Source organism: Durio zibethinus, chromosome 13 (genome assembly GCF_047325235.1).
Source record: "Durio zibethinus cultivar Kanyao isolate XHJ-2024 chromosome 13, ASM4732523v1, whole genome shotgun sequence".
Classification (NCBI taxonomy): Eukaryota; Viridiplantae; Streptophyta; class Magnoliopsida; order Malvales; family Malvaceae; genus Durio; species Durio zibethinus.
The window spans coordinates 25,221,425-25,246,109 of NC_143174.1; the positions used below are offsets into that span (position 1 = coordinate 25,221,425).

The following is a 24,685-nucleotide window of genomic DNA, read 5'->3' on the forward strand; positions in this document are numbered from 1 at the left end:
TTTGTTGGTTTTGTTACTTAAAAGATGAAATTAGTTTTTTAATTAATTTTGTTGGATTATTGTAATGTAAGTTTGTGATCTATGATTTGTTTAATTTTTTAAAATTATAATCCAATATTTAAATAAAATTTGAATTACTCATTATCTATCGATTACGAAAACGAATATAAAAATTATTATTTGAAATATATAAATACGAGAATGAGTAATATCAAGAATTCATGCTATGATCTTGAAAGAAATAAATACATATGTGGAAATGTAAGAAGCAGACAAAAGAACTTCTAAGTTTCTTCTTTAATATTATGTTTCTTTTTGGATCCACTTGACATTGCAACGAACAATGAAACAATATGCAGCAACACACTCATCTTTCCACAATTTCATTCTCACATCCTGTCTTTTCTTACTTAGGCTTCTGCTTGGACCACACAACAGCCGTTCCATATTAATTCTAATGTTTTATTTTTCATTGTGAATTAATTGTTCCGATGTGGAAAATACAATCTTTGATTTTCTATCTATAGGGCAAAAGAACTATTAGCACCAAAAATAAACATTATATCTATAAAATTAATGAGTTTGTTTCACGAGGGTTTGATTTGCAATAAAATAAATAAATAAATGGAGATAAATATGTTTTGTATAATTAGAAATGACAACTAGTTGAATCGAAACGAATTGTTATTTGTTTTTAATTCGATTCAATTTTATAAATATAATATTTGAATTTGATTTGATATTAAAATATTATTTTAATATTTAAATTTGATTTGATTTATATATGTACTCGATTTAATTTATATATGTTTAGATTTGTAATTGATTTGATCTGATTTTAAATTAATAAAATATTATTTTTTAATATAAATATAAAAATAAAAAAATTAAATAAAAAATAATATACATGCTATAGTGAATCAAAACAAATTTACATAAAACCCAATTCCAATTTATTTTTTAAAAAATACCAATTCGACCTAAGTCAAAATCTAATTAAAAATAAAAATTTATAAGAAGTCGAATCGAAACCGAATATTTTACCAACCCTAACTACAATCTCTTGACTTTCAGCATTATTGCTTTCAAAAGTTAAGATTCAGTAGGTGTCTATATATATAGGAGTAATCAACGTGTCATGCAACCATTGGTTTGAAAATTCACACAACCAAAACGGTGATAAATCCCTCTATTGGCTGCTTTTACCTTCCAAAATCTAAACAATTGAAATTGAAAAATTCATATGTTAAATTAATTGAAAATCAAATTTAAACAATTTGAAATAGAAATGATTCAAAACTGAAATTATTTGAATTTTTTATAATACAAACAAATTAAATTTAAATTTAAAATAATTTAATTCAATGATATATACATTTAGAAATCAAGGTAAAAAATCTTAATTGCTAACCTTTCCATTCGAGTTAGCTTTACCTTATCAGCTTATTCTATTCATCTCTCTTTCTTTCCCCTTTGTCTCTCTATAACTTTTTCCCATACATTCACAACAATTTCTCCTCTCCTATCTTTGTCATTCTCTCCCTCTTGTCCCCAGCTTTTCCTTCTTAATTTCCTTTGTTTCACTTGCACTTTTTAGTTTTCCCCTGAAAAAATATCATTATCTGACACAAGTCCCTCTTATTTCTTCACCATTTAAACATAATAAAATAAACAAAAAATCATAATCAGAACATCTCATCTTTTCATTTCAAAGATCTAGTTTTCATTACTACAGGCGTATTGTTTTTTGCTTGAGCTTCTTTCAGCAGTTTCTTCGCTTTTGTTTTGCCTTTTTTATCTGTTCATTTACATTCGAACTTTGAGTTTTTTGCTGTCCACTCTCAAATTTAATCTGGGTCATAGTTGTTATCGTCAAAGAATCACACCAATTGAAGCATTCAAACGGTTCCATCTTTATAGCCAATCCTACACTTCTGGTGCACAAATGGCTCCCAAGACAGGCAAGACAAAACCACACAAAGCCAAGGGAGAGAAGAAGAAGAAGAAAGAAGAGAAAGGTACTATTTGCTCTTGTTCTTTCCATTTCTTCTTCTACATCTTTACTTCCATTTGGTTGCCAAGAAAATGAAGGAAAACCCAGGAAAATATTTTCTTGCTTCTTCCATTTTGTTGTCAATATCAAAAGTACAGAAACTTTATTTCAATCCCTTTGCTTTTATTTGCTCCATTTTCTCCACAGTTTTGCCGACTGTAATTGAAATTATAGTCCAAACACCTGAAGAATCCCAAGTCACTCTCAAGGTATCAATCCATCCCCTCCATTCTATCAATTAATTGTTAGTTTAAATTATAAGTAACATATTTATGCCTTAATTTTGGTTCATAAATTTTCTTGCAAAATGCAGAATAAAATGTACTTTTGTCGCATTTATGCAGGGGATATCTACGGACAGGATCTTGGATGTGAGAAAGCTTTTAGCGGTCCATGTTGATACATGTCATTTGACCAACATTTCCTTTTCTCACGAGGTATAAATATTTTTTGTGTTTTTATTTAAATCACATATTTTGCTGTGAATAATTTTTTATGCAAAATTTTAGTCCTAAAACATCTAACACAAAGAGTGGTTATTAACGGAATAATTTTATAAAAAAATTTTCTTAATTAAAATTATTTTAAAACAAAATAGAAGAAAACTTCAAAGAATAATTTATATTTTCTTATTTTCTTGTATTTTATAATAATGAGTGAATTAATTTTTGTGATACAGTTTTACATTATAAATTTTATTTTTTATTTAAAAGCAAAAAGGATAATAAACTATTTAAAAATTAAAATTTTTAATGCATTTAAGAAATTATTTTTAAAATTACTTAATAAAAAATATTTAGCTACTTATTATATTAAGTCAACTTTGCTTAAAGAAAAAATTATTATTTAATTAAATTAATACAGGTACGAGGAACTCAACTCAAGGACTCTGTTGACATCGTCTCTCTCAAACCCTGCCACCTGTCCATTATTGAAGGTAACCGTTACAATCCAGCGGTCACGATTTTCTTATTTTCATTCCTCATCCTACCCCTGAAAATTTAACTTACAAAAGAAATTCAAATTGGTGAAGAGGACTACACGGAGGATCTAGCGATCGGGCAAATCCGACGACTGCTCGACATCGTTGCCTGCACAAACTCCTTCGGTTCTCTCAAACCGGCTGTTCGATCTGTATCCAAAGAACCAGGGTCTAAGGAATCGGCTGCTGCCTACAACGGTCCAAGCCATGGGAGTGAATCTTCCGATAACTCGAAGGCGAATGAAAAAATTGACGTGGTGGCGGAGGCGGAGGTGTCTATGTGTCCTTCGCCGCGGCTTGGCCAGTTCTACGATTTCTTCTCTTTCTCTCACCTCACACCTCTTATCCAATGTAAGTTTTTTTTTTTTCCTTTGTAGTTATAAACTCCTTTTATTTTTTTTCCCAAAGTTAAAATCCTTCTCTTGTTTTTTCATGTTTACAGATATTAGAAGATCAAGTCGTCCATTCATGGAAGATAAAACGGAAGACGACTTTTTCCAAATTGATGTAAGTGTGACTCTTTAAATTGAATTTATTATTTTATTTTTTTAAAATTTTGGATTTAGAAAATGGGGGCTAATTTGATTTGATTATTGGGTCGAACTAAAAAATGTAGGTTCGGGTTTGTAGTGGGAAACCGATGACCATAGTTGCTTCTCGGAAAGGTTTTTACCCGGCGGGAAAACGCCCTCTTCTCTGTCACTCTCTGGTCACTCTTCTGCAGCAAATTAGCAGGGCCTTCGATGCTGTAAGTTCCTTTTCATCTCTTCTCTTTCCTGCTTTTTTTTTCCTTTATTTTTTTTACCTGTAAAGGCCTGTTTGGCTTGGACTACAAGACTTGATGTAGCCTTCCAAAAGCTTGAACCTCAACTTTCTCTAAGATTCGAACTTGATACCTCTAAATTGAAACTTCCGTATTCTATCTATCAGGTATCTCCTTGAAGATGTTTACTTTTTCTATAAAATGTAATTTTGTTTTAATTTTTAGCACATAATGCATTCATTTTGAGCAACTCTGATTTTCCTTGCAGGCATTCAGGGCTCTTATGAAAGCTTTCACTGAGCACAACAAAGTGTGTAAATTTTCTATAGAGTTGCTGCATTTTGTTATTAATAACACCAGATGGTTTTAAATTCAATTTTGTTCTTTTTTATTTTATTTATTTTATTTTTACGTTTACAATTCAGTTTGGCAACCTTCCTTATCGTTTTCGGGCGAATACATGGGTTGTTCCTCCTATAGTAGTGGATAACCCACCAGCTTTTCCCCCACTGCCGCTGGAAGATGAAAACTGGGGAGGAAATGGAGGTGGCCAAGGAAGAGATGGTAAACATGACAATAGGCAATGGGCAAAAGAGTTTCCAATTTTGGCTGCAATGCCTTGCAAAACAGCAGAAGAGAGGCAAGTACGAGATAGGAAAGCTTTTCTGCTTCACAGTTTATTTGTTGATGTTTCAGTTTTTAAAGCAGTTGCAGCAATCAAGAACATCATTGAAACCAATCAGAATGCTTTAAGTGACCCTTCTGCTTCAATTTTGCATGAAGGAAAAGTAGGAGATTTGATTATTAATGTGAGAAGAGATGTTCCTGATGCAAGTGTGAAAATGGATTGGAAAAATGATGGGAGTTGGGTTCTTGGAATGCCACAAGAGGAGCTTTCTTGTAGAAATTTACTTAAAGGAATAACTGCTGATGAGAGTGCAATTGTTCATGTGAGTGAACTATTTTTGCTGAATGTTTACAATAGTGAACTAAGAAAGTGGGGATGTATTGCTGACTTAACCTTTTTTTTGGTCTTGTAGGATACTTCTACTTTAGGTGTTGTGGTTGTTAGACATTGTGGCTACACAGCTATGGTAAAAGTTTCAGCTGAGATAAATTGGGAGGGGAATTCCATTCCTCAAGACATTGACATTGAGGACCAGCCTGAAGGAGGTGCCAATGCTTTAAATGTGAATAGGTCAGCTCATCTCATGTCTATTTCATTACCAAGTTCTTATTGTATACACAAAGACATATTACACACTCACTATACTCGATAACGCACAAACACAGAAAGAATCAAAGTATGGATGCATACACAAAGGAAAATGTGCACATGGTTGTGAAACAATCAGATGTATTCAAAATCAGTTGTGGCAGTCATATCTATGACCCTAGCTTACACTATAGGATTTTCAGATATTAATGTGTATCTCTTACAAATATCTTTCAGCCTAAGGATGCTATTGCACAAGTCAACCACACCTGCGTCAGCTCTGCGATCGCAGAGTGTGGATTTTGAGAACTTGCATTCTGCTAGGGTTTTGGTGAGGAAAGTGTTAGAGGATAGCTTGCAGAAGTTGCAGAATGAACCCTCTAATAACTCCAGGTCTATCAGATGGGAGCTAGGAGCATGCTGGGTGCAACATCTTCAAAATCAGGCTTCTGGGAAAACCGAGTCTATGAAAAATGCTGATGTTAAGCCTGAGCCTGCTATGAAGGGTCTTGGAAAGCAAGGTGAATTGCTAAAGGAGAATAAAAAGAAAACAGTTATCAAAGGTGGTAGAACTGAACAGAGTAAGGAGGTTTCTCCGGGTAACAACCTTGATATGAACAAGAAATCAGAAGTCAGTAATATGAAGGAACCAGAGAAGCAAGACGAGGAAATGGAAATGATGTGGAAAAAACTGCTTCCTGAAGAAGCATATTTGCGACTAAAAGACTCAGAAACGGGCCTTCACCTTAAGGTTACCTGCTACTTTCCCAGAAGAATGACTTCTCAAATTTGATCCTTCCATGGGCTTTGAACTTATTTACATATTCCCTTTACCCAAAAGTTAACATGTAAAACTCTAATGTATTAAGCAGTTCTCTCTCTCTCATCTAAGAAAGAAAAACGTAGTTGCTTGTACGTCTTTTCACTTTTTAAGTTTGTTGCTAATATTTCTATGGTTATTTCATTTGTCAGTCTCTTGATGAGTTGATTGAAATGGCACATAAATACTATGCCGATACTGCTCTTTCAAAACTGGTTAGTCCCTTAACAATCAATTTTTCCTTTTTCTCAGAGATGTTTGGGACTTAATATATTTGGTTGGTGTGACTTGAAATCTTTTAGGTGGCAGATTTTGGCTCCCTTGAACTTTCACCAGTCGATGGAAGGACTTTGACAGATTTTATGCATACAAGGGGTTTGCAAATGCGTTCCTTGGGGCGTGTGGTAAGTAATTCATCTCATTATTTCTTCTTATATATATATATATATATATATATATATAATTCATCAGCTTTCTTATTCCGGTTACTTCTAGTCCAGCCAAGTAATACATACCTTTATGCCCGTTTCAAGTTAATTAAAGCTAATTTATAAGAGTATTATTTTTCTTCTTTCATTTTATTAGAAAGTATGTTAACCAAATGATAATAAAAAATATATTGCTATGATCAGGAGAATGGATTGCCAGAGAAAAATTAGGTCATCATGTAAGATATGTTTGAAGAAAATATAATTTCTTTTGAATAGTGAATCGGAATCGCTTTTAAACTAAATGAATCCACCCTCAAAAGACCAAGAAAGAAAAGAGGAAAACAGGTAGAGTCTCCATTGTTTTCACCTTTTTGAAGTTGTTGAGCAATATCCGCTGAAAGGACCAAGACCAACATTATTATTATCCCATTACTAAAATTTTCTACTGAATTTTGTTTTGAATTTTTCACTTTTCATTGGTAATTTTTTTCAACTTATTTGTGGCAATTAATACATTTAAAAGACAGTCTGATACTCTCTGTAATGCCTCTAGTAATAGTAGAGGGGACATAGTTCTTGCACTCTTTAATAACATTGTTCTTTTTTCTTTTAACATCACTTGTATACTATGAACAAAAAACAGTTTGGCATTAGTGGGGGCAGAATTGACTAGATATTATAGTCTTTAGTGTTATTTTGTCTAAAATATCTTTGAATGAAAAATCTTTTTGAATAGTATTGGATCTCATTTAAGTTGAACAGCAGATAGGGATCTTGCCTTTCTATATTATTACATATTAATGACTACTATAGAAGACTGATGAAAATTTGACAACCCTCCCCACGGTCTCTTCTTCCCCATCTTTTTCTCTTTCCTATCATTTTAGGTTGAGCTTGCAGACAAGCTGCCTCATGTGCAATTACTCTGTATACATGCAATGGTTGTTCGAGCCTACAAGCACGTGTTACATGCTGTTGTATCAGCAGTTGATAGTGTTGAAGATTTGGCTGTATCAATAGCAGCATGTTTAAATATATTGTTGGGGACACCATCAGTTGACAATGGTGACATAGATATTATTAATGATGATAAATTAAAATGGAGATGGGTGGAAACTTTCCTTTCAAAGAGGTTTGGGTGGCAATGGAAATCAGAAAGCCGCCAGGATTTGAGAAAGTTTGCCATTCTTCGTGGACTGTCCCTCAAGGTACAATCATCTTGCCATGGTATGAGGAGTCTTAGAATGAATGCTTCTCCATCTCCATTTTTTAAATGAAACGATAATTTCTCAGGTTGGGCTTGAGCTTGTTCCTAGGGACTATGATATGGATGATCCATCTCCTTTTAGGAAGTCAGATATCATAAGCATGGTCCCTGTATACAAGGTAAATAAACCACTGAGTAGCATTTAAAACTGGCAATGAATTGTTTTACAATTCTGATTTGCTTTGGACTTTGGTGACATTATTTCTTCCCCACAGCATGTTTCATGTTCATCAGCAGATGGGCATATGTTGTTGGAATCATCTAAGACTTCCCTGGATAAAGGTAAATTGGAGGATGCAGTCAATTATGGCACTAAGGTATGAAGAAGCATCTCTCTATATGCTGTTCTAAATGGCAATGTAAATGACATCTGAACCATATTTGACTTTGACTTTCAAGGCACTTTCAAAACTTGTGTCAGTCTGTGGTCCTTACCATCGAATGACTGCAGGAGCATACAGTCTTCTGGCTGTTGTGCTTTACCATACTGGAGACTTCAATCAGGTATTTGCTTTATATGTTAACATTTCTATGCATGCATTAAATGACCAAATTTATCTGCATTGCTTTCTTAATGACTCAGATTTTTTAATGCTATTGAAATCCATTGTTGATCAAAAGATATAAAATAGAATAAAGTGGAAATCATCTTTTAATTTTTGGGATTTTTTTCTCTTTGGCACCTTTGGTATATCCTTTTTTAAATTTACTTTATTTGATTTTTTAAGTATTGAATCAAGGATTGGTGCATGCTAGACATATGCTTCTGCGTGATTTCTATCTAGCATTAATAATTTTTTCAGTGTTTTGCAATATACTGATCTGTTTTCAATTATTTAGGCAACCATTTATCAGCAGAAAGCATTGGATATAAATGAAAGAGAGCTTGGGCTTGACCACCCAGATACGATGAAAAGTTATGGGGACCTAGGTGTCTTCTATTATCGCCTTCAACATACAGAATTAGCTTTGAAGTATGCTATTATATATTTCTAACTAAAGTAGTTGTTTGCTTTAGCTCCCTTTGTTTTTAACTTTGAGATTAAAAATTAGTTCTAAGCCTTTGTGAAAAGTGAAAGGATTTTTCCTGGTGAGATAATCCTTTTTATGATTTCTATGTCAAAAGAATGAATGCTATTGATCAGGAGAGGTAAGACAATGAGTTATGCTTATGCACTTACTGTATAGAAAATGCATGTTCATATGGTTTTCCAATGCTGCAGAATTAGGCCATATATTTGACCGCATGATAGTTTGTCTTCAGTTTATGACTATGTTAAAAGCTGATAGTTGTTGATAGTTGTTTTTCCTTTTTCTGTTTGGTGATTAAGAATTCTTATAGTCGTAAAAAGTTCAAATTTACAACTTTGTCAATAGCATCAAGAATTTCAGCTTTGAGTGAGATAACTGTTATCGACTGCAATCTGGTCTCGATGGTCATACTCGATTGTTAACTAGGTGATTGTTTCATATAAACTCAGCATGAAGCATCTGGATGATGATATGTTTTATCAAATTTAATATCCCATTAAGAATTGAGATGTAATTGCGTTTAGACTCTCTCGGAACATTATCTATGTCCTGAAGAGTTTAGGTGCTAATAATGATGAAATTCGTAAATATCCATCTTTATATAATTGCAAACTTCATAAATGTCAATGTTTATGGTGATCATAGAACTTATACCTTATAAAAATAATATTTGATGAAGATTAGCCTTGCCAATGATGGCATTTGTGTCCCAAGGAGTGTTGTGGGTAGAGATTAGCAGGAAAACTTGAACATTGATTAGCAGGAGTGTTGTGGGTACTTTGTAGGATGACTTTCAATCTCAATAAACATCATTGAATGAATACTATATTAAAGGCTTTCAATCTTGTCTTTTTCTCATTCTAGGTATGTGAATCGTGCATTGTATCTTTTGCATTTAACGTGTGGGCCATCTCATCCGAATACGGCAGCCAGCTATATTAATGTAGCAATGATGGAAGAAGGCTTGGGAAATGTTCATGTTGCTCTTAGATGTCTCCATGAGGCTCTCAAATGCAACCAAAGACTACTTGGAGCTGATCATATACAGGTAAACTATCGTATTAACTACTGAGAGTAAAGTAATCTGTCTGTTCATCATTTAATTAGATGTACTAGATTGAATGAATACTGTATTCGCTGAAACTTAAAATCTGGATTTTTTATTATGAAGTTGAGCTCCTTTCTATAAAAAATACAAAAAAGAAAAAAATCTCGGTCTGAACTCAACTGAAAGTAGACTTGGAAATACTAAGGTTCATGTTTAATGAATTTCTGGCTTCTACAGACTGCTGCTAGCTACCATGCCATTGCTATTGCTTTCTCTTTGGTGGAAGCTTACTCCATAAGTGTTCTGCATGAACAAACTACACTGCAGATTTTGCAGGCAAAACTAGGGTCTGAGGACCTACGTACACAAGTAATTTGATGTTTGATATTTTTATGATTAAATCTGAATTGTACTAGTGAATTTTGGTCCTCACATCCATTTACTGTGTCTTCTGTAGGATGCGGCTGCATGGCTTGAGTACTTTGAGTCTAAGGTTCTAGAGCAGCAGGAAGCTGCATGTAACGGTACTCCGAAGCCTGATTCATCAATCTCCAGCAAAGGCCATTTAAGGTATAATCTACAAGCAGAACAAATACCTTCGAATATCAGTCCATGTTGTTCAATAGATAGTTTATTATTGGGTAATACCCCATTTGGCCCCTGAACTATTATAATTTTCTAATCAAATACCCAAACTAAGAAATTTCTAATCAAGTATCTAAACTTTATTTTAGTATATTAAATTGCCCCAACCCTTTAACACTGTTAGAATAATGCCGATGTAGCTCTTAAAAGCTGACGTGGATGACACATGGCTGCCATGTGGCATTTTTAAAAAATAAAAAATAAAAAGCTTTTTTCTTAGAAATTCTATTTTTAAAACTTTTATTTTAAAAAATGATACGTAACAGCTACATCTTAAACCACATGGCAGCCACGTGTCATTCACAGTAGCATTTAAATGCCACATCATCGTTATTCTAACTGTGTTAAAGGATTGGGGCAACTTAATACATGGAAATAAAGTTTAGATACTTGATTAGAAATTTCTTTTGTTTAGGTACCACATTAGAAAAAAGTGCGATAGTTCAGAGGTTAAATGGGGTATTATCCCTTTATTATTTGCTATCCAATTCAAAACAATTCAAAATTTTGAACTGTAGGCGCAAAACTTTACTTAATTTTTAGTTGGCTTGTATGTTGTTAAAATTGCTGTACATCAATGTGATTTTCTCCAAGGAAACCTCTTATATTTGAGATAGGGTTAATGTCATGAATGGTCCCTAAACTATGATAAAATGCTTAATGTGATACCTAAACTTTGAAAATCTGTAATTTGGTATCTGAACTATAAATCTATTAAATAATGTGTTACCTATTCCTAATATGGCTAGTTTCAAATGATAACATGTGGCAGACAAACAACCCTCCAAGTACGCACATTAGTTAAGAAATTCTTAATTCGAGTATCACATTGAATATTTCACTATAGTTTAGGGTCATTCATGACATTAACCCTTAGAGGTAAATTTAATTGTGAAGTCACCTTGTTTTTACGCACATCTTCTGTTTTATTGTTGTGTTGGTAAGAATTATTTACAATAGTTTCCCATTTGGACCAGTGTATTGGACCTTTTGGATTATATAACCTCAGATGCAGATCTAAAAGCAAGAGATGCCCAAAAGAAAACCCGTGCAAAGGTTAGTCACCTAACTAATCCCTTGCTGTCCTTTTGGTTGCTTATCATCTTCATTGACAATGGATCTAAGCAAAGTTTCTATTCAACAAACAGATTAAGGGCAAACCAGCCCGAAACTGGGAGACAGTCTCAGATGAATATCAGAATGATGAGATTTCATCACCAACTTATCCTTTTATGGAGAATTCGAGTGATAAGGAAAAAGAATCTGAAGATCAATTCATGGAACCTGATACGCTTCTACCAGATAAACCAGTGCTGATTAAATATGTTGGCCAAAAACAGGATGACACCTCTGATGAAGGATGGCAAGAATCTGTTCCTAAAGGTCGTTCACCTACAGCTCGTAAATCTTCCGCTTCAAGGAGGCCAAGCCTAGCCAAACCGAATACAAATTTGATGAATGTGTCCCAAACCTCAAGATACTGGGGAAAGCCCAGTAATTTCACATCTCCAAGAACAAACCGTAATGAACCTACTGCTTCAGCCAGACCTAGTCTTCCTGCTTCGAAAAAGTTTGTTAGAAGTTCAAGCTCCCATCCAAAGCTAAATAATCCAAGCAGCTCAGCCGGCGGAGTGGAGAAACTGGTAAACCCAAAATCAGCCCCTACTAGACACGCTTTAACTGATCAAGTTTCCAAGCCTACACAAGTATCAACTCCAATCAGTGTGCAGGCAACTGGGAAGAAATTCTCCTACAAGGAAGTTGCTTTGGCTCCACCTGGGACAATTGTAAAGGCAGTGGCACAGCAGTTGCCAAAAGGAAATCCTCTCCCAGAACAAAATGCTCAGGAAAGCCAAGAGACTGCAGAACCAGATGTCACACCTAGGGATGTGGCAACACTAATGGTCACTGGGGAAGAAGTTCCGAAAGCCACTGGAGAGAAAGAGTTTCTAGGTTCTGAGACAGAAGTGAAAAGCACTGCCAATGAAGAAATAAAAGTGCAGACAAGGGAATCAGTGATGATAGAAGCTTTGACAGAAAAAAAGGGCACTGCAATTGAAGACATAAAAATAGAAGCTGGGACAATAGAAGTCAGAAGTGATGTTGAAACCACAAAAACAGAAGCTGCAAATGGATTTTCACATTCTGATTTTTGCAAGGAGTCAATTAGTGTTCGTTCAAAAATTGAAGCATTGGAAATCGAATCTTTAGACAAATGGCAAGTTACATGTTCCAACTCAGAACCTTTGGTTGTTGTAACTGAAAAAACAGCTCAGTCGCCAGAGAAAGAGGTCTCTATTGCCACAGGAAAAGTTTTAAATGAAGATCCTCTGGAGCTACCTGGTGGTGAAGTTAGTGTTAAGCAGTTTCCAACTGAAGGAGAAAAGCAAGATGAAGCAGAAATTGGTAAAGAGACAACAAAAAAACTTTCTGCAGCTGCACCCCCATTTAGGCCATCCATAAATCTAGTTTTTAGCTCAGTTATAGTTCCTTGTTTCAAGGATCATGGAGGAATCCTGCCCCCACCAGTGAATATACCTCCAATACTTCAAGTCAACTCTGTCCGTAGATCATCTCATCAATCTGCGACAGGTAGCATGCCATATGGACCTAGGCTCTCTGGAGGTTATAACAGATCCAGAAATCAGGTTCCATGCAATAACTTTAGCTACCACAGCAGTGAACATTCTGGAGAAGGGAACCACTACAGTCCTCCAAGAATAATGAACCCACATGTAGCTGAGTTTGTACCTGGCCAACCTTGGGTGGTTCCCAATGTCTACCCTATATCTCCAAATGGATTTTTGGCTTCAGCAAATGGCATGCCAATTTCACCAACTGGTTATCCCGTGTCCCCAATGACACCAAATGTTGTTCCTCTGACTCACAACTGCAATAGGATCAGTGGAATCAGCAGCTGTTGTAACCGTTGATATTTGAAGCAGTAGCAGAGCAGACTCCGGAGAGTTCTCCATAGAATTTGAAGGTGAAAACCAATCAATTGAGCAGAAAGCACCAAAGGTCAATCTTTAGACAATGAAAACAAGCTTCTTGAAAATGAAGGAAAGCTAGATGTGGTTCTTTTGACTGGTGGTGTTACTGCGGCAAAAGAAGCTTGCAGTAAAATACAAGTTGATGCAAAATTGATTAAGTGTTGGGGAGATTACAGCGATGCTGAAGCTGAGATTCTTGAGGCTACAGGTTGAAGAAAACAAGATCATTTTTGGATACTAATTGATTTGTTCGTAGTCAAGGGTTGTGTAGCACTAGAGTTACAAGGGACAAGTAGTGATTAACAATGCAGAGCCACTTGGGACTGGCAAAAAGGATGGGGAAAGTTTATTTTGCCAGGTTTTTGAAAGAACAGATGATTTAAGTGAACAAAGTTTTAAATTAATTTTGTTAAGTATACAGAATGCCTTAAAAAGATGAACTTCACAAATAAATGATATCCTTAGGCATTCGGTGATAGCTCGGATGGCAATTCTTGATAGACTTACAGCAAAGCAGAGGATTAACTTTTGGAGCAGTGAAGTCAGTTTTTGTTTGCTTCCTTTGCAATGTGGATGTTGAATCTCGTGATCAACCCTTCTTAACCTTAATTCTTTCCCAAACTAATTTGGGCTCAGGTCCTGCAACATTGTGGCCTTCTGAGACCAGTTGGTGACTAGCATCAGGACTTTCAGTGGGCTAAGCTGAAAAACAAAGGCAAAAGCTCTGCTGGAAATCATTCTCTTGCTTGGCATGCTTAAATCTATTTGATTTGATCTGAAAGGGACAGCAGAAGGCAGGCCCCCTGGTACATGCTAAACCAAGATCAATTCAGAGTTAGATTACTTCATAGATAAACCTCATGTACAGGATCTACATTTAATATGGTTATAGTATTTAATTTGAAGTAATAGAGGTAAGAAATTGTACGTTTAAAAATTAATGGTCACTTATAGATTAATGAAGGCAGTCTGCAATTAATCGTAGCTAGAACTATTTAGTATAAAGTTATACTGCTATATGTGATCCAAAATGCTCTAGCTTTATTGCATTTTTAGAGGAATTATATCTAGAAAACATTCTGGCAAACTTAAATTTTTTTTTTTATTGCAAAGGAAAGTTAGTGCTCTTACAAAAGAAAAAGAAGGGATGATAGGGTCAAATTCACGTCTACGTAACTTTCAATCAGTTTCTTAATCACTTAGGCTAAGAGGGAAAAGTCTTTTGACAAACTTAATTAATATACATTTACAGATATCGAAACTATAATAATTTAATTAACGAAGTATTATTTCGTCACGTCAAAATTAATCAATTGATACATACAAACAACAATTGATAAAGTGAATTATTAGTGAATGGAAAATAAAATGAATTTAGGGTTTAGTTTAGTTTAATTGATTTATATTATCATTTTTAATATATGACATTTATCATATGTAATTTGTTGTAGAGTGTTGATTTTTAATTCACGTGATCATTAGTTAAATTCGAATAGTTTTAAATTTTAAAAAAAATCTAAAATTTAAATCAAAATTTAACTTTTATAATCTTTATTCTATCGGATAATTATGATTTTTTTTAAAACTAGTAATAAAAAGAATCTCAAAATATATATATTTTTGTCTTACTATACTACTTTTCCAAATACAGCTAAACTGAATTGAAACGTTGTCTTATTTTTTGTACAAAAACAAATCAGCTTCCACGCGTTTCATGAAAATAAAATCTAATTCAATTAAAAATAAACAAAGGTGACAGTATCAACACAGCAAAGGGAAATTATTTAAGAGATAGAAAACGAGTCGAGTGAATAAAGGGGATTGCCTTCAGACTATAATCAGTAGGAGAAAATGCTAAAAACTCATCATTTACAGCCTTGAATACGCGATGGAAATAGCACAAAGTTAGGTAAGACAAGGAAGAAAGGGACCTCGAGCCGGTTAAAGACGGCAATAAACCAAATTTTTTGTGTAGCCGGCTATCTGTAATTTGCCAGGACACAATCTTCCAAACCCATATAATTTTTTTTTACCTCTCTTCTCATCACCCCTTTAAAACCCTCTTCATTGGAGGACTCAGTCATATCTGTTTTCCACTTTTTTTTATCACGTTTAACATTTTCATCTTCTTTGCCTTGACGTACGTAGCTGAACAAGGTTTTTCATGGCGAAATTATCACAGCAGAACCAGAAAAACAATGGACAAAGTAATATTAATAACAATTTCAGTAACACTACAAGTAATGGTGTTACTAAGGTGAAGAGAACTAGGAGAAGTGTTCAAAGGGATTCACCTCCTCAACGTAGCTCAATTTATCGAGGGGTCACTAGGCAAGTCATATTAGTTATAAAATTACGTTGAATTTTCTTGATATATATATGTATCTTGATTTCAGTTACCTGATCGCTTGCATGATGCTGATTGTTTCAGGCATCGGTGGACAGGTCGATATGAAGCTCATCTCTGGGACAAGAATTGCTGGAATGAATCACAAAACAAGAAAGGACGCCAAGGTTCATTACCCTTTTTCTGTTTTCTTTTCTTATTGATCTTACTTGATCAGTTATATAAGGAGCAGAGAGTTTATTGATTTCTTTTTCTCTTCCTTCATGGTCGCTGGTGCTGTTGTGGTTTGCTGCTGCTATTCATACTCAAAATACAGTCTACCTTGGTAATTAACTATTACTTTCAGAGGATTTTTTAATGCTGTTTTTGTACTGGGTTTTTCTTTTACCTCACATTTGGGAAATTTATTGCTTTTTCAGGTGCTTATGATGATGAAGAAGCTGCAGCACATGCTTATGATTTAGCAGCACTCAAATATTGGGGTCAAGATACCATTCTTAACTTTCCGGTAATTTTATGGTTTATTTTCATCAGCACTGTGCCTTTTATTAGGAAGATTGAAGAAAGAAACTTATTCAACATTAACAATGCAGTTATCAACATACCAGAAGGAATTGAAAGAAATGGAAGATCAGTCAAGAGAAGAGTATATTGGATCATTGAGAAGGCGAGATCGATCAATGACTGATGAGCTTCCTACAGTACTGCTTATGATATGTTTATGTGCATTGAGTTATAATAATGTTTTTGGTCTTGAATTTGCAGGAAATCCAGTGGTTTCTCTCGCGGAGTTTCGAAATATAGAGGTGTTGCTAGGTATTTATGTCAACATTTTCATCTTTTGTGAGTGAAAGCTTTAAATTGTTAGAGCAACCAGGCTCTTAACAAACAATTTTATTGAAAAACTTACATCGGGGCATATATATATATATATATATATATATATGTGCATGGCTATACCTCCTGCATCTACAAAGCTATAGTAGTACGTACCTAGTGGATTTGCAGCATCTTAGTTAAAATCTTTCTGGTCATCTACATCCCAAATGCAACATTCTTTTAATTTATTACCAAATTTGTCTTATTTAGTTGTTTTTCAATGTCAATGAACAGACATCATCACAATGGGAGATGGGAGGCTCGCATTGGCAGAGTGTTTGGCAACAAATACCTCTATCTTGGGACATATGGTATTAACTCCCTTGTTTCTTCTTTTCTGTCTTTTTCTTCCTTTTACTGATTCCAAAGCAAGCTAGCCTCTGCCAAATGTTATGTAAGAAGCAAAAAACCCGAAAGAAAAATCAAAGAGAAAAAGGTTAAAAAAGCTTAGACTTAAGTTCTATCTGAGTACAAAATGTATCTATAACTATTCTGGTCCTAGATGGATTTAACACTTTTCTTTTTGCCCATTTCTTTCAAAGCTTATGGCGTTTGTGTAATGGACATTCAACTATAGACATGAATGCCCCATCACTCATTCATAATCCTACCCAATAAGAAAGGCTAGCTCACTTTTTCAGCTTCATTGATTAAAATACTCAAAAAGCAAGATTGAAAAGGACAAGTAAGTTGATCAGAATATTTCAGGTTGTTAAACAAACACTAGAAATAAGGGCGGGTTCATACTCAAAAATAGTGTTCATGGAAAAACAAAAATGTTTAATTAAAAGAAAAAAATTTTTAACACCCTAAAATTTTTCTCTAATTATCTTTTGCATCGACATAATTAATAAATCCGACAATTTTTTTATATATATTATATAATTAAATACCCTAAAAAATATCCTGAATTCATTGCTGACAAAAAACTTATGAAACTTATGAAGCTTTAACCATATCTGAAATCTGTTTCTTTGGCCAAGCATAAATAAATAAATATACATATATATATATATATATATGTTTGCTACTTTGTTATAGTTTCCATGGCAGTCAGGGCATGGATGGATGCCCAATTGTCTAACAGATAAATATTGAGTTATTGGAGAAGGATTAAAGTCAATTTAGTAGGATGGTCCAGCAACTTTAACAATTGTGTTAATGCTATCTAAATACAAGTGAACAAAGTTTCAACCTACCCTCCATTATTTTATTTAGAAATGAGTCATTTTTAGGCTATTCTCACTGCAAAATAATCCTCCAATGGTCTGTTCATTGACTTTTGCAGCTACCCAGGAAGAAGCTGCCACCGCTTACGATATGGCTGCAATAGAGTACCGGGGATTAAATGCTGTCACAAACTTTGATTTAAGCCGCTACATCAAATGGCTTAAGCCTAATCAAACCAATGCTGACAGTAACCCTAACCATAGCCCTAATATCGACACTATTACTGCAACAACTTCAACAGTAACACCAAACCCTAATCAAGAGCTTAACCTAAGCTTCTTTGGCAACAATAACCAGCAGCTGCAAGCCTCCAGTGTCCCTAATGAAACCGTGCTGACTCAACCACGGCCTGTGAATGCCACATCAGCCCTAGGGCTTCTTCTTCAATCTTCAAAATTCAAGGAGATGATGGAGATGACATCGGCTGAAGATCACTGCCAATTGACACCACTGGTATCGGAACCAATGCAATGCAGCTTTCCTGAAGACATACAAACGTACTTCGAATGTCAATATTCGAGCAGTTACGTAGAGGCAGGTGCTGATATTATTTTTGGTGAACTCAACTCGTTCATCCCACCAATGTTCCAATGCGACCTTGATGCCTAGACCAAGCCAATTCTAGTGCATTGTGGATGACTTGTCTCTTAACTTTTCTTCATTTATTATTCATATATATAAACCAATAAAAATATACAAAAAAATAAATTCAAAGTTTAACTCAATTTATTCATCTAGTATTTTGCAGATTCAAAATCTCTTTCTCTATTTTTAAACTGCGGTCGCCTATATAAAAGGGAAAAAATGTGCAAAAGGGCAAGGCCGGTGATAAGATTTTGGATTTGACTTGGTCTAGAAATTAAACAGTTATTGCAAAGGGAGGAAAAAGGCTAGGAAGATTAGATGACAAGAAAACATATAGCTTTGCTCCATGCAGGGTACGAAGTGGACAGACATGGCGGCTGATCAATATATTTGGTTCATTTCTTGTAGATTGGAGAAGAAAATAAACATTTGCATTTAAGATTTTTTTTCTATCAATAAGAAATCAATATTTCTCGATCATTGTCTGTATTTGCCCAGCCAGTTGGTGATTATAAGCATCATTTTCCAAAGAGAAATATATATGATTAATGCATTAATCCAATATCACAATCATCCATCAAAATCAATAAGCCACTTGGCAGCCGCAAACGAATATGCAAAGAAAATGTGAATTAATTTAATGAGAAATTTCAACTATATGACAAAAGAAAAAAATCAATCGAATTTTGAACAAATTTATATTGACAAAATTTCATTTTCAATCAAAGTAATAATTTGATCAAAACAGTCACATAGATTGCATATATTATGACAACTTTATAATAATAACGATGATGAAAATGATGTAGTGATCAGTTTTTGTTTTTATTCTATTTTGTTTGGATTTAGATTTCAATTTATAAACTAAAATAATAATTATTTTAATTGAATTGTATTTTTTATTAAATTTTATTAAAAAAAAGAAAAAAAATTAAAAATATATAAAATTTACAAATCGAGGAACCAAATTCAATTTATTTTCTAAAAAATAAAAAATAACATAATAATAGTATAATTTAAAATATTGGATTGGATGGAACATTAGACCGTACTAACCCAAAGTATAAGTTCATTGAGGTCCGATCAAAAGAGACTTTTGGGTCAGGCCCATGTAAATTTTTATCAAACAAAAGGTCCAATAGACAATCAACGTCTCCAGTTCATCCACGTGCCAACACTCCAACGGCTACCCAAAATTCAAGTTTAAATCGTAGCCGCCTGATCCATATGTCCACATCGAGCACACTATCCTAAGCAGTGAGCCTTTCATTACTCTATCAAATTTATTACATCACATGATTGTATATATATTATGCAATCATCTTGATTAAATTGATCTCATAATTTTTTTTTAAAACCTGAATCCAAGTCTTGTAATTTATTTCCTTAAAATTTTTTGGATTTTAATTATTTAATTTTTCTTAAATTTTTATATTAAACAAATAATGGATTGGACAAACCTATACAAACCCTCCAATATTATATATTATATAAATAATTTTATATTTGATAAATTATTAGTGTACATATATAAATATATAAAAATTTGATTTTTAAATTTTTTTATTAATTAAATGTCGTCATTTAATTATAATGTATAAAATTTATATATTAAAAATGTATTAAATATAAATTCTATTATATTTATATATGCCGAAAAAATTTAAATTTGGTTTTTTGTTATATGGAAGGTACAAAAAATGCAAGATTTTTGAATCTTAAACCTCATTTTTTTTTTTAAAGAGAATAACAATTATTAGGTCAAGCATGAGTTACCAAAAAATTATTTTTATGTTAATATTTTAAAATATATTTAAAAATTAAAATTAAATAAAAAATATTTTTTAATAATTAAATAATATTACAGGTCCTTTCCAACTTAAAAATTTTTATTCAAGGTTCGAGGTCAACAAAACATATAAACAAGTCTAAACCTAATACTCCAACTTATTTAATATTTTAAATTGATTTTTTTTATATTTTTCACTTTTAAAAATAAAAGGTATTGTATATGAAAATTATAAAAAAAATTGAATTTATAATATCAAATACCCAAAAGTTAAAAAAAAAAATTACAGGCAAAAATATCGAATCACTTTAATTGTTTTGATTTATTAGTTGTTTGTCCATTGGGCAACGAGCTGTATATTTTCCCTCAATTTTGAGGACCTTACATCACCAAATGTGGCAGAAACTTCTAAGGGTGAGCAATAAATTTCACTTCGATTTATGTCCAAAAAAAAAAAAGAAGGCACCCAAAGTACATGGAACTTTGTTCCAAGAAACTTGATTTTAGAACATTCCAACAAATCAAAGATAAGAAAAGGTGGAATTCTGTCTTCCCGTAAGAAAATTCCTGCATATCTTTTCCCAGCATTTCCTGTCAGGTTCAGCTATCTCTAATCCAGCTTTGGCGTTCTCAGCAAAGTCATTCTGTATTCAACCAGCATCAAAACAAACAGGCAAAATGAGGACAAATAATGAAGAAGAAGAAGAAGAGTTGTAATGTGATCGGAATTGAGGAGAATGGAGCTGCCAGGGGTTACCTCAATGGAATTGTTATTGACAAGGCGATCGATGAGGTTGTATAGGATGTCCTTGGTGTACTCAGGGTGGCCTTGAATGCCGAGAATGTGTTGATCAATTGCGAACATTTCCACACCTGTCTTGTCTGAGAATGCTATCACTTCAGCTCCCATTGGGACCTCCCATACCTCATCCTGGTGGCACTCTATAATAGACAGAGAAGAGGGTATTTCATCCAAGCAGTCTTCCAGGAAGCTGGGTACTGACATATCTTTCACAATTTCTACTTTCCTCAGCCCAATATCCCATCCTGTGCACGCTTTCCCAACTTTTCCCCCCAATGACCTGCACAAAACCTGTGGGAAAAAAAGAAACATGGAATGTAGAGATTGTTGAAATTACAGAGAAAACTGACCATGGAAATTTGGTACCTGATGGCCAAAGCAGATCCCAAGAACCTTCTTCTCCATGGCATCAAGTGTTTGCAACAGGAAGCAAAGCTTAAGAATCCAGTAGTCATTTCCATAAGCATCATAGGGACTGCCACTGACCACAAATCCATCATATTTGTGGAGTTCATTCATGTCAGGGAATTCTCCATCAACAACCCTGAACAAGTCCCATTTTTCTCCTCCTTCTCCAAAAGCTGCAACAAACACATTGAAATAACCCCCGTACACTTTCTTCGCATACTCAGAGTCCCTGGCTGCCAGCAAAAGAGCATATCTTCTTTCTCTAGCTGTAATCAGCTTCATTTCTATCAGCCAACAGCTAAAACTTCTTCAATATTTGTACGGTATCAGAATTTTAAATTCGGAAATTCAGGATGATATCTATTATGTAAAGTCGAAGATTGAGGGAGGAAAGAGGGGCTTTATATAGAATTTGAGTAAGGACTTGGAAATATTTACATGCGACATGTTTTTATGAAAGATTTTAATATTGTCATTCGAAGTTAAATCTATTAAATATCACTTCAAATGACTGCAAAATCTAACGGAATTAACATTCGATTCTAGATTATTGAAAATTAAATAAAAACAACAATTTGACAATAAGGGTTGCATGGTTTAAATTCTGTGTGGATTTTGACAGATTCGTTTGGACTTTGGAGACACGTACGATTTTAGAGCATTCCAGTTCCATTGGTTGCTAGGCAAGAGATTCACGTGTTTGTCAAGGACGGTGCTACCGTATCACATTCTTAGAGCCGTCCAAAAGGTTCAAATTAAATTCCTCCGTGACACTTGATAATTAAGGCAAATTCAACATTCAAATTCCTTCATGGCACTTTAGAATTAAGACAAATTCAACATTAGGCTTGTAATACCCTAATCTTATATCAAGATATTTTGAAAATCTATTATGATATATATGTAGAGATTTAAATTCAAATTTATGAAACATCTTTTATAGAATAAAACTATAAAACTTTTGAATTAAAATGAATAATACCTATGTTAGGTGTGAATCTCTACAAATAGTCTCAAAGCAATTACCAATCGAACGAGAGCCAAATGCTATACGATGAGAGTTATTTCTAGATGAATAGGGGATGTTGTATGAGTATCTATAGAACCTAAATTATTAATGGGCTCTCCAAGCACGTTAAAAATTCGTCCTAGGGTCACTTTGTCAACTAGAACACTTAGAGGGTTAAGCTTGTCTAATATTTGATGTGATTCGATGGATTTGTGTATATTCGATAAAATTGGAACAAAACAGAAAAGATTAGCATGGCCATTACATAAGGATGACACACACAAATCAAGAAATTGTCTAAAATTTTTATTTGTAGAGACCCGTACTTAATTTACGAGTCATTGTTCACTTTAACCTGAAGGTTTCATGATTTTATCTCATAAAAAATATCTCACAAGTTTATATTTAAATCTCTCTATATATTATAACAGATCTTTAAAACATCTCGATATAGGATTAAAGCGTTACAAGCTACGAAAACATAAAACAACTCAATTATTAATCAAACATCGAGATTTTGCCTCGATATAGTTAATGTCATAAATCAACTTCGAAACCAAATTATCTAGAACATATGCTTTGCAAGTTGCAACTTGATTTTTTTCTCTCATATATCATTTGTCTAATTGCTTCCATTTATTTAAAGGTGAATACTTGATCTATTTGGTTAGTTCAATTTGAAAAAATTAATAACTAAATTAATCAATTTTCATTCAATAAATAATCGAATCAATTAAAAATTTTTAAATAACCAATCATAATTGAACCAACCAAAATTGGTTCGGTCAGTTCAATTAAACAACTAAATTTTTTATCATTTTATCCTCCTATTATGAACAATTATTTAATCATAAATTCAATCAAATAAAATTTAAATTTAAGTATTATTCAAATTAAATCACTAAAGAATATAATAATTTCAATAATATTTTATAATATAAAAATAAAAATATTTATCTCAAATTTTTTATCTTTATTTATTAAAAAATTAGTTAATTTGATGGATTCAGTTATCAATTTTAAAAATCGATTAAATTAATCAATTTAATCTATCTAAAAAATTAATTATAACTAAAATCAAATATACCAAATCGAATCAATTGAATTTCATTGATTTCAACCAAATTTAATCTATTTAAATCGAATTTTGTTTACTCTTGTATCAATTAAAAATTTTGATTTATATAGTAACTTTTAAAATGACTCGAATAAAGAGGCCTACCTAGTACTATTATTTAGATATATTAATATATAATTGAATAATTTTAGTGGAATTGATGTTGAAAAACGTGTTGAAATGCCATTGATTGGGTTCTATTAAAAAGAATTCCATGTTGTTGGGAATATGAGAATATTCTACAAATTGTTGGAGGTTGTTTCATGAAAAATGGATTAAGGAACATTATCTCGTCATCAATGTAAGGATGGTGCTAGTCCCTCTCCCCAAGCAAATGATACTGTACTGGAATTAATGATATGTATATGTTGCAGTACTACAAATACAATTAGTGGATGGTCCTGTAAGAAATTTGGCAAGGAATATGAATCTTCGCGAATGCCTAAAATATACGTTCCCTTGATTTGTACAATGGAAATCCCGACCACCTATTTGCTCGTCGCTGTGGGTAACCAATAAGATGGTATCAAAAAAGTTAGTGTTGTAATCCTACCCAAACGTATAAGTGTTGGGTTCTTTATTTTGAAAAAATTTTCAACATAAAATTATTTGTATCTTTATGCTTAACGTTTAAAAATTTATTTGTTTAATTTTTATTAAATTCACATAAAATAAAGATAATTTGATATTTTTTTAATTATTTGAAATTGTTTTACTTTATCATATTTTAAAATTTAAAATTTAAAATTATTAAATATCATATTTTAAAAATAATTCGATGACTCACAATTCTCTCGATTACGATCTTTGCTTTAACAAGAAGTATATTTTAGGCGATTTGCTTCGCTACTGACATAATAAAGAGTATTTAGCAGGCTTTGTCTGTTGGAATCTAAACAGACAAACGGATAGCGATAGGGCTTCAGTATGCACTCCAATATCTAAATTCCATTTTTTTTGCTAAATTCTATCCTAGCTTTTTATTCAAGTTACAAAACTGGCAACAATTGTCAAAGATTCTACCAGAACTTTGGGTTTTCTTCGATAACATCTCTATCTAATACGTGAATGAAGAGAGGAAGGGTGAGCGGTGATGATGCTTTTGTTTAGTTTCCAAGGAGAATTTATAGTTCACAAAGCTAAGATCAAAATGTACCCAAGCCTTTAACGTAGTGATTAAAGTGTTTGAAAAAATATCAAGAATATGATTTCGAGTCGGACTTTCCTCCTCCCCTTATATTTTGATTCCCATTTAAGTTCAATAAGTTT

The 24,685-nt window shown here is 33.1% G+C and overlaps 3 protein-coding genes and 1 non-coding gene across 4 annotated transcripts; 3 read left to right on the forward strand and 1 right to left on the reverse strand.

Moving 5' to 3' along the window:
* The first annotated feature begins 1,577 nt into the window (after positions 1 to 1,577).
* On the forward strand, positions 1,578 to 14,241 carry LOC111303388 (protein REDUCED CHLOROPLAST COVERAGE 2-like). Its single transcript, XM_089742302.1, has 23 exons — positions 1,578 to 2,018; positions 2,201 to 2,262; positions 2,398 to 2,490; positions 2,918 to 2,990; positions 3,087 to 3,386; positions 3,478 to 3,542; positions 3,652 to 3,783; positions 4,067 to 4,108; positions 4,224 to 4,748; positions 4,839 to 4,996; positions 5,252 to 5,765; positions 5,987 to 6,049; positions 6,137 to 6,238; positions 7,153 to 7,473; positions 7,559 to 7,651; positions 7,748 to 7,849; positions 7,932 to 8,036; positions 8,373 to 8,506; positions 9,429 to 9,612; positions 9,850 to 9,981; positions 10,070 to 10,182; positions 11,235 to 11,313; positions 11,406 to 14,241. Exons 1-23 carry the CDS (start codon positions 1,946 to 1,948, stop codon positions 13,188 to 13,190), a joined length of 5,250 nt encoding a protein of 1,749 aa, XP_089598428.1. The 5' UTR covers positions 1,578 to 1,945; the 3' UTR covers positions 13,191 to 14,241.
* A 1,067-nt stretch (positions 14,242 to 15,308) lies between these two features.
* On the forward strand, positions 15,309 to 17,939 carry LOC111304247 (uncharacterized). Its single transcript, XM_089742303.1, has 7 exons — positions 15,309 to 15,581; positions 15,682 to 15,764; positions 15,914 to 15,922; positions 16,017 to 16,105; positions 16,191 to 16,413; positions 16,711 to 16,787; positions 17,765 to 17,939. Exons 1-7 carry the CDS (start codon positions 15,415 to 15,417, stop codon positions 17,807 to 17,809), a joined length of 693 nt encoding a protein of 230 aa, XP_089598429.1. The 5' UTR covers positions 15,309 to 15,414; the 3' UTR covers positions 17,810 to 17,939.
* Positions 17,940 to 20,390: 2,451 nt separating this feature from the next.
* LOC111304248 (gamma-glutamyl peptidase 5-like) lies at positions 20,391 to 21,727 on the reverse strand. The gene is made up of 3 exons (XM_022900780.2): positions 21,249 to 21,727; positions 20,838 to 21,173; positions 20,391 to 20,724 (listed from the first exon to the last, which is right to left on the reverse strand). Exons 1-3 carry the CDS (start codon positions 21,570 to 21,572, stop codon positions 20,602 to 20,604), a joined length of 783 nt encoding a protein of 260 aa, XP_022756515.2. The 5' UTR covers positions 21,573 to 21,727; the 3' UTR covers positions 20,391 to 20,601.
* Positions 21,728 to 22,498: 771 nt separating this feature from the next.
* On the forward strand, positions 22,499 to 22,606 carry LOC149515473 (U6 spliceosomal RNA). The gene has a single exon (XR_016327194.1). It is a non-coding gene; the product is annotated as a U6 spliceosomal RNA (small nuclear RNA).
* Positions 22,607 to 24,685: the final 2,079 nt, after the last annotated feature.

Coding starts and splice junctions, on each gene's coding strand:
- LOC111304248 (XM_022900780.2), bottom strand. CDS start 21,572: ATGAAGCTGATTACAGCTAGAGAAAGAAGATATGCTCTTTTGCTGGCA. Junction 21,174..21,248: donor GGATCTGCTTTGGCCATCAG/GTACCAAATTTC, acceptor TTTTTCCCACAG/GTTTTGTGCAGGTCATTGGG. Junction 20,725..20,837: donor TCAATAACAATTCCATTGAG/GTAACCCCTGGC, acceptor GGTTGAATACAG/AATGACTTTGCTGAGAACGC.
- LOC111303388 (XM_089742302.1), top strand. CDS start 1,946: ATGGCTCCCAAGACAGGCAAGACAAAACCACACAAAGCCAAGGGAGAG. Junction 5,766..5,986: donor AAACGGGCCTTCACCTTAAG/GTTACCTGCTAC, acceptor TTCATTTGTCAG/TCTCTTGATGAGTTGATTGA. Junction 11,314..11,405: donor AAAAGAAAACCCGTGCAAAG/GTTAGTCACCTA, acceptor TTCAACAAACAG/ATTAAGGGCAAACCAGCCCG.
- LOC111304247 (XM_089742303.1), top strand. CDS start 15,415: ATGGCGAAATTATCACAGCAGAACCAGAAAAACAATGGACAAAGTAAT. Junction 16,414..16,710: donor AAATATAGAGGTGTTGCTAG/GTATTTATGTCA, acceptor GTCAATGAACAG/ACATCATCACAATGGGAGAT. Junction 16,788..17,764: donor CCTCTATCTTGGGACATATG/GTATTAACTCCC, acceptor TGACTTTTGCAG/CTACCCAGGAAGAAGCTGCC.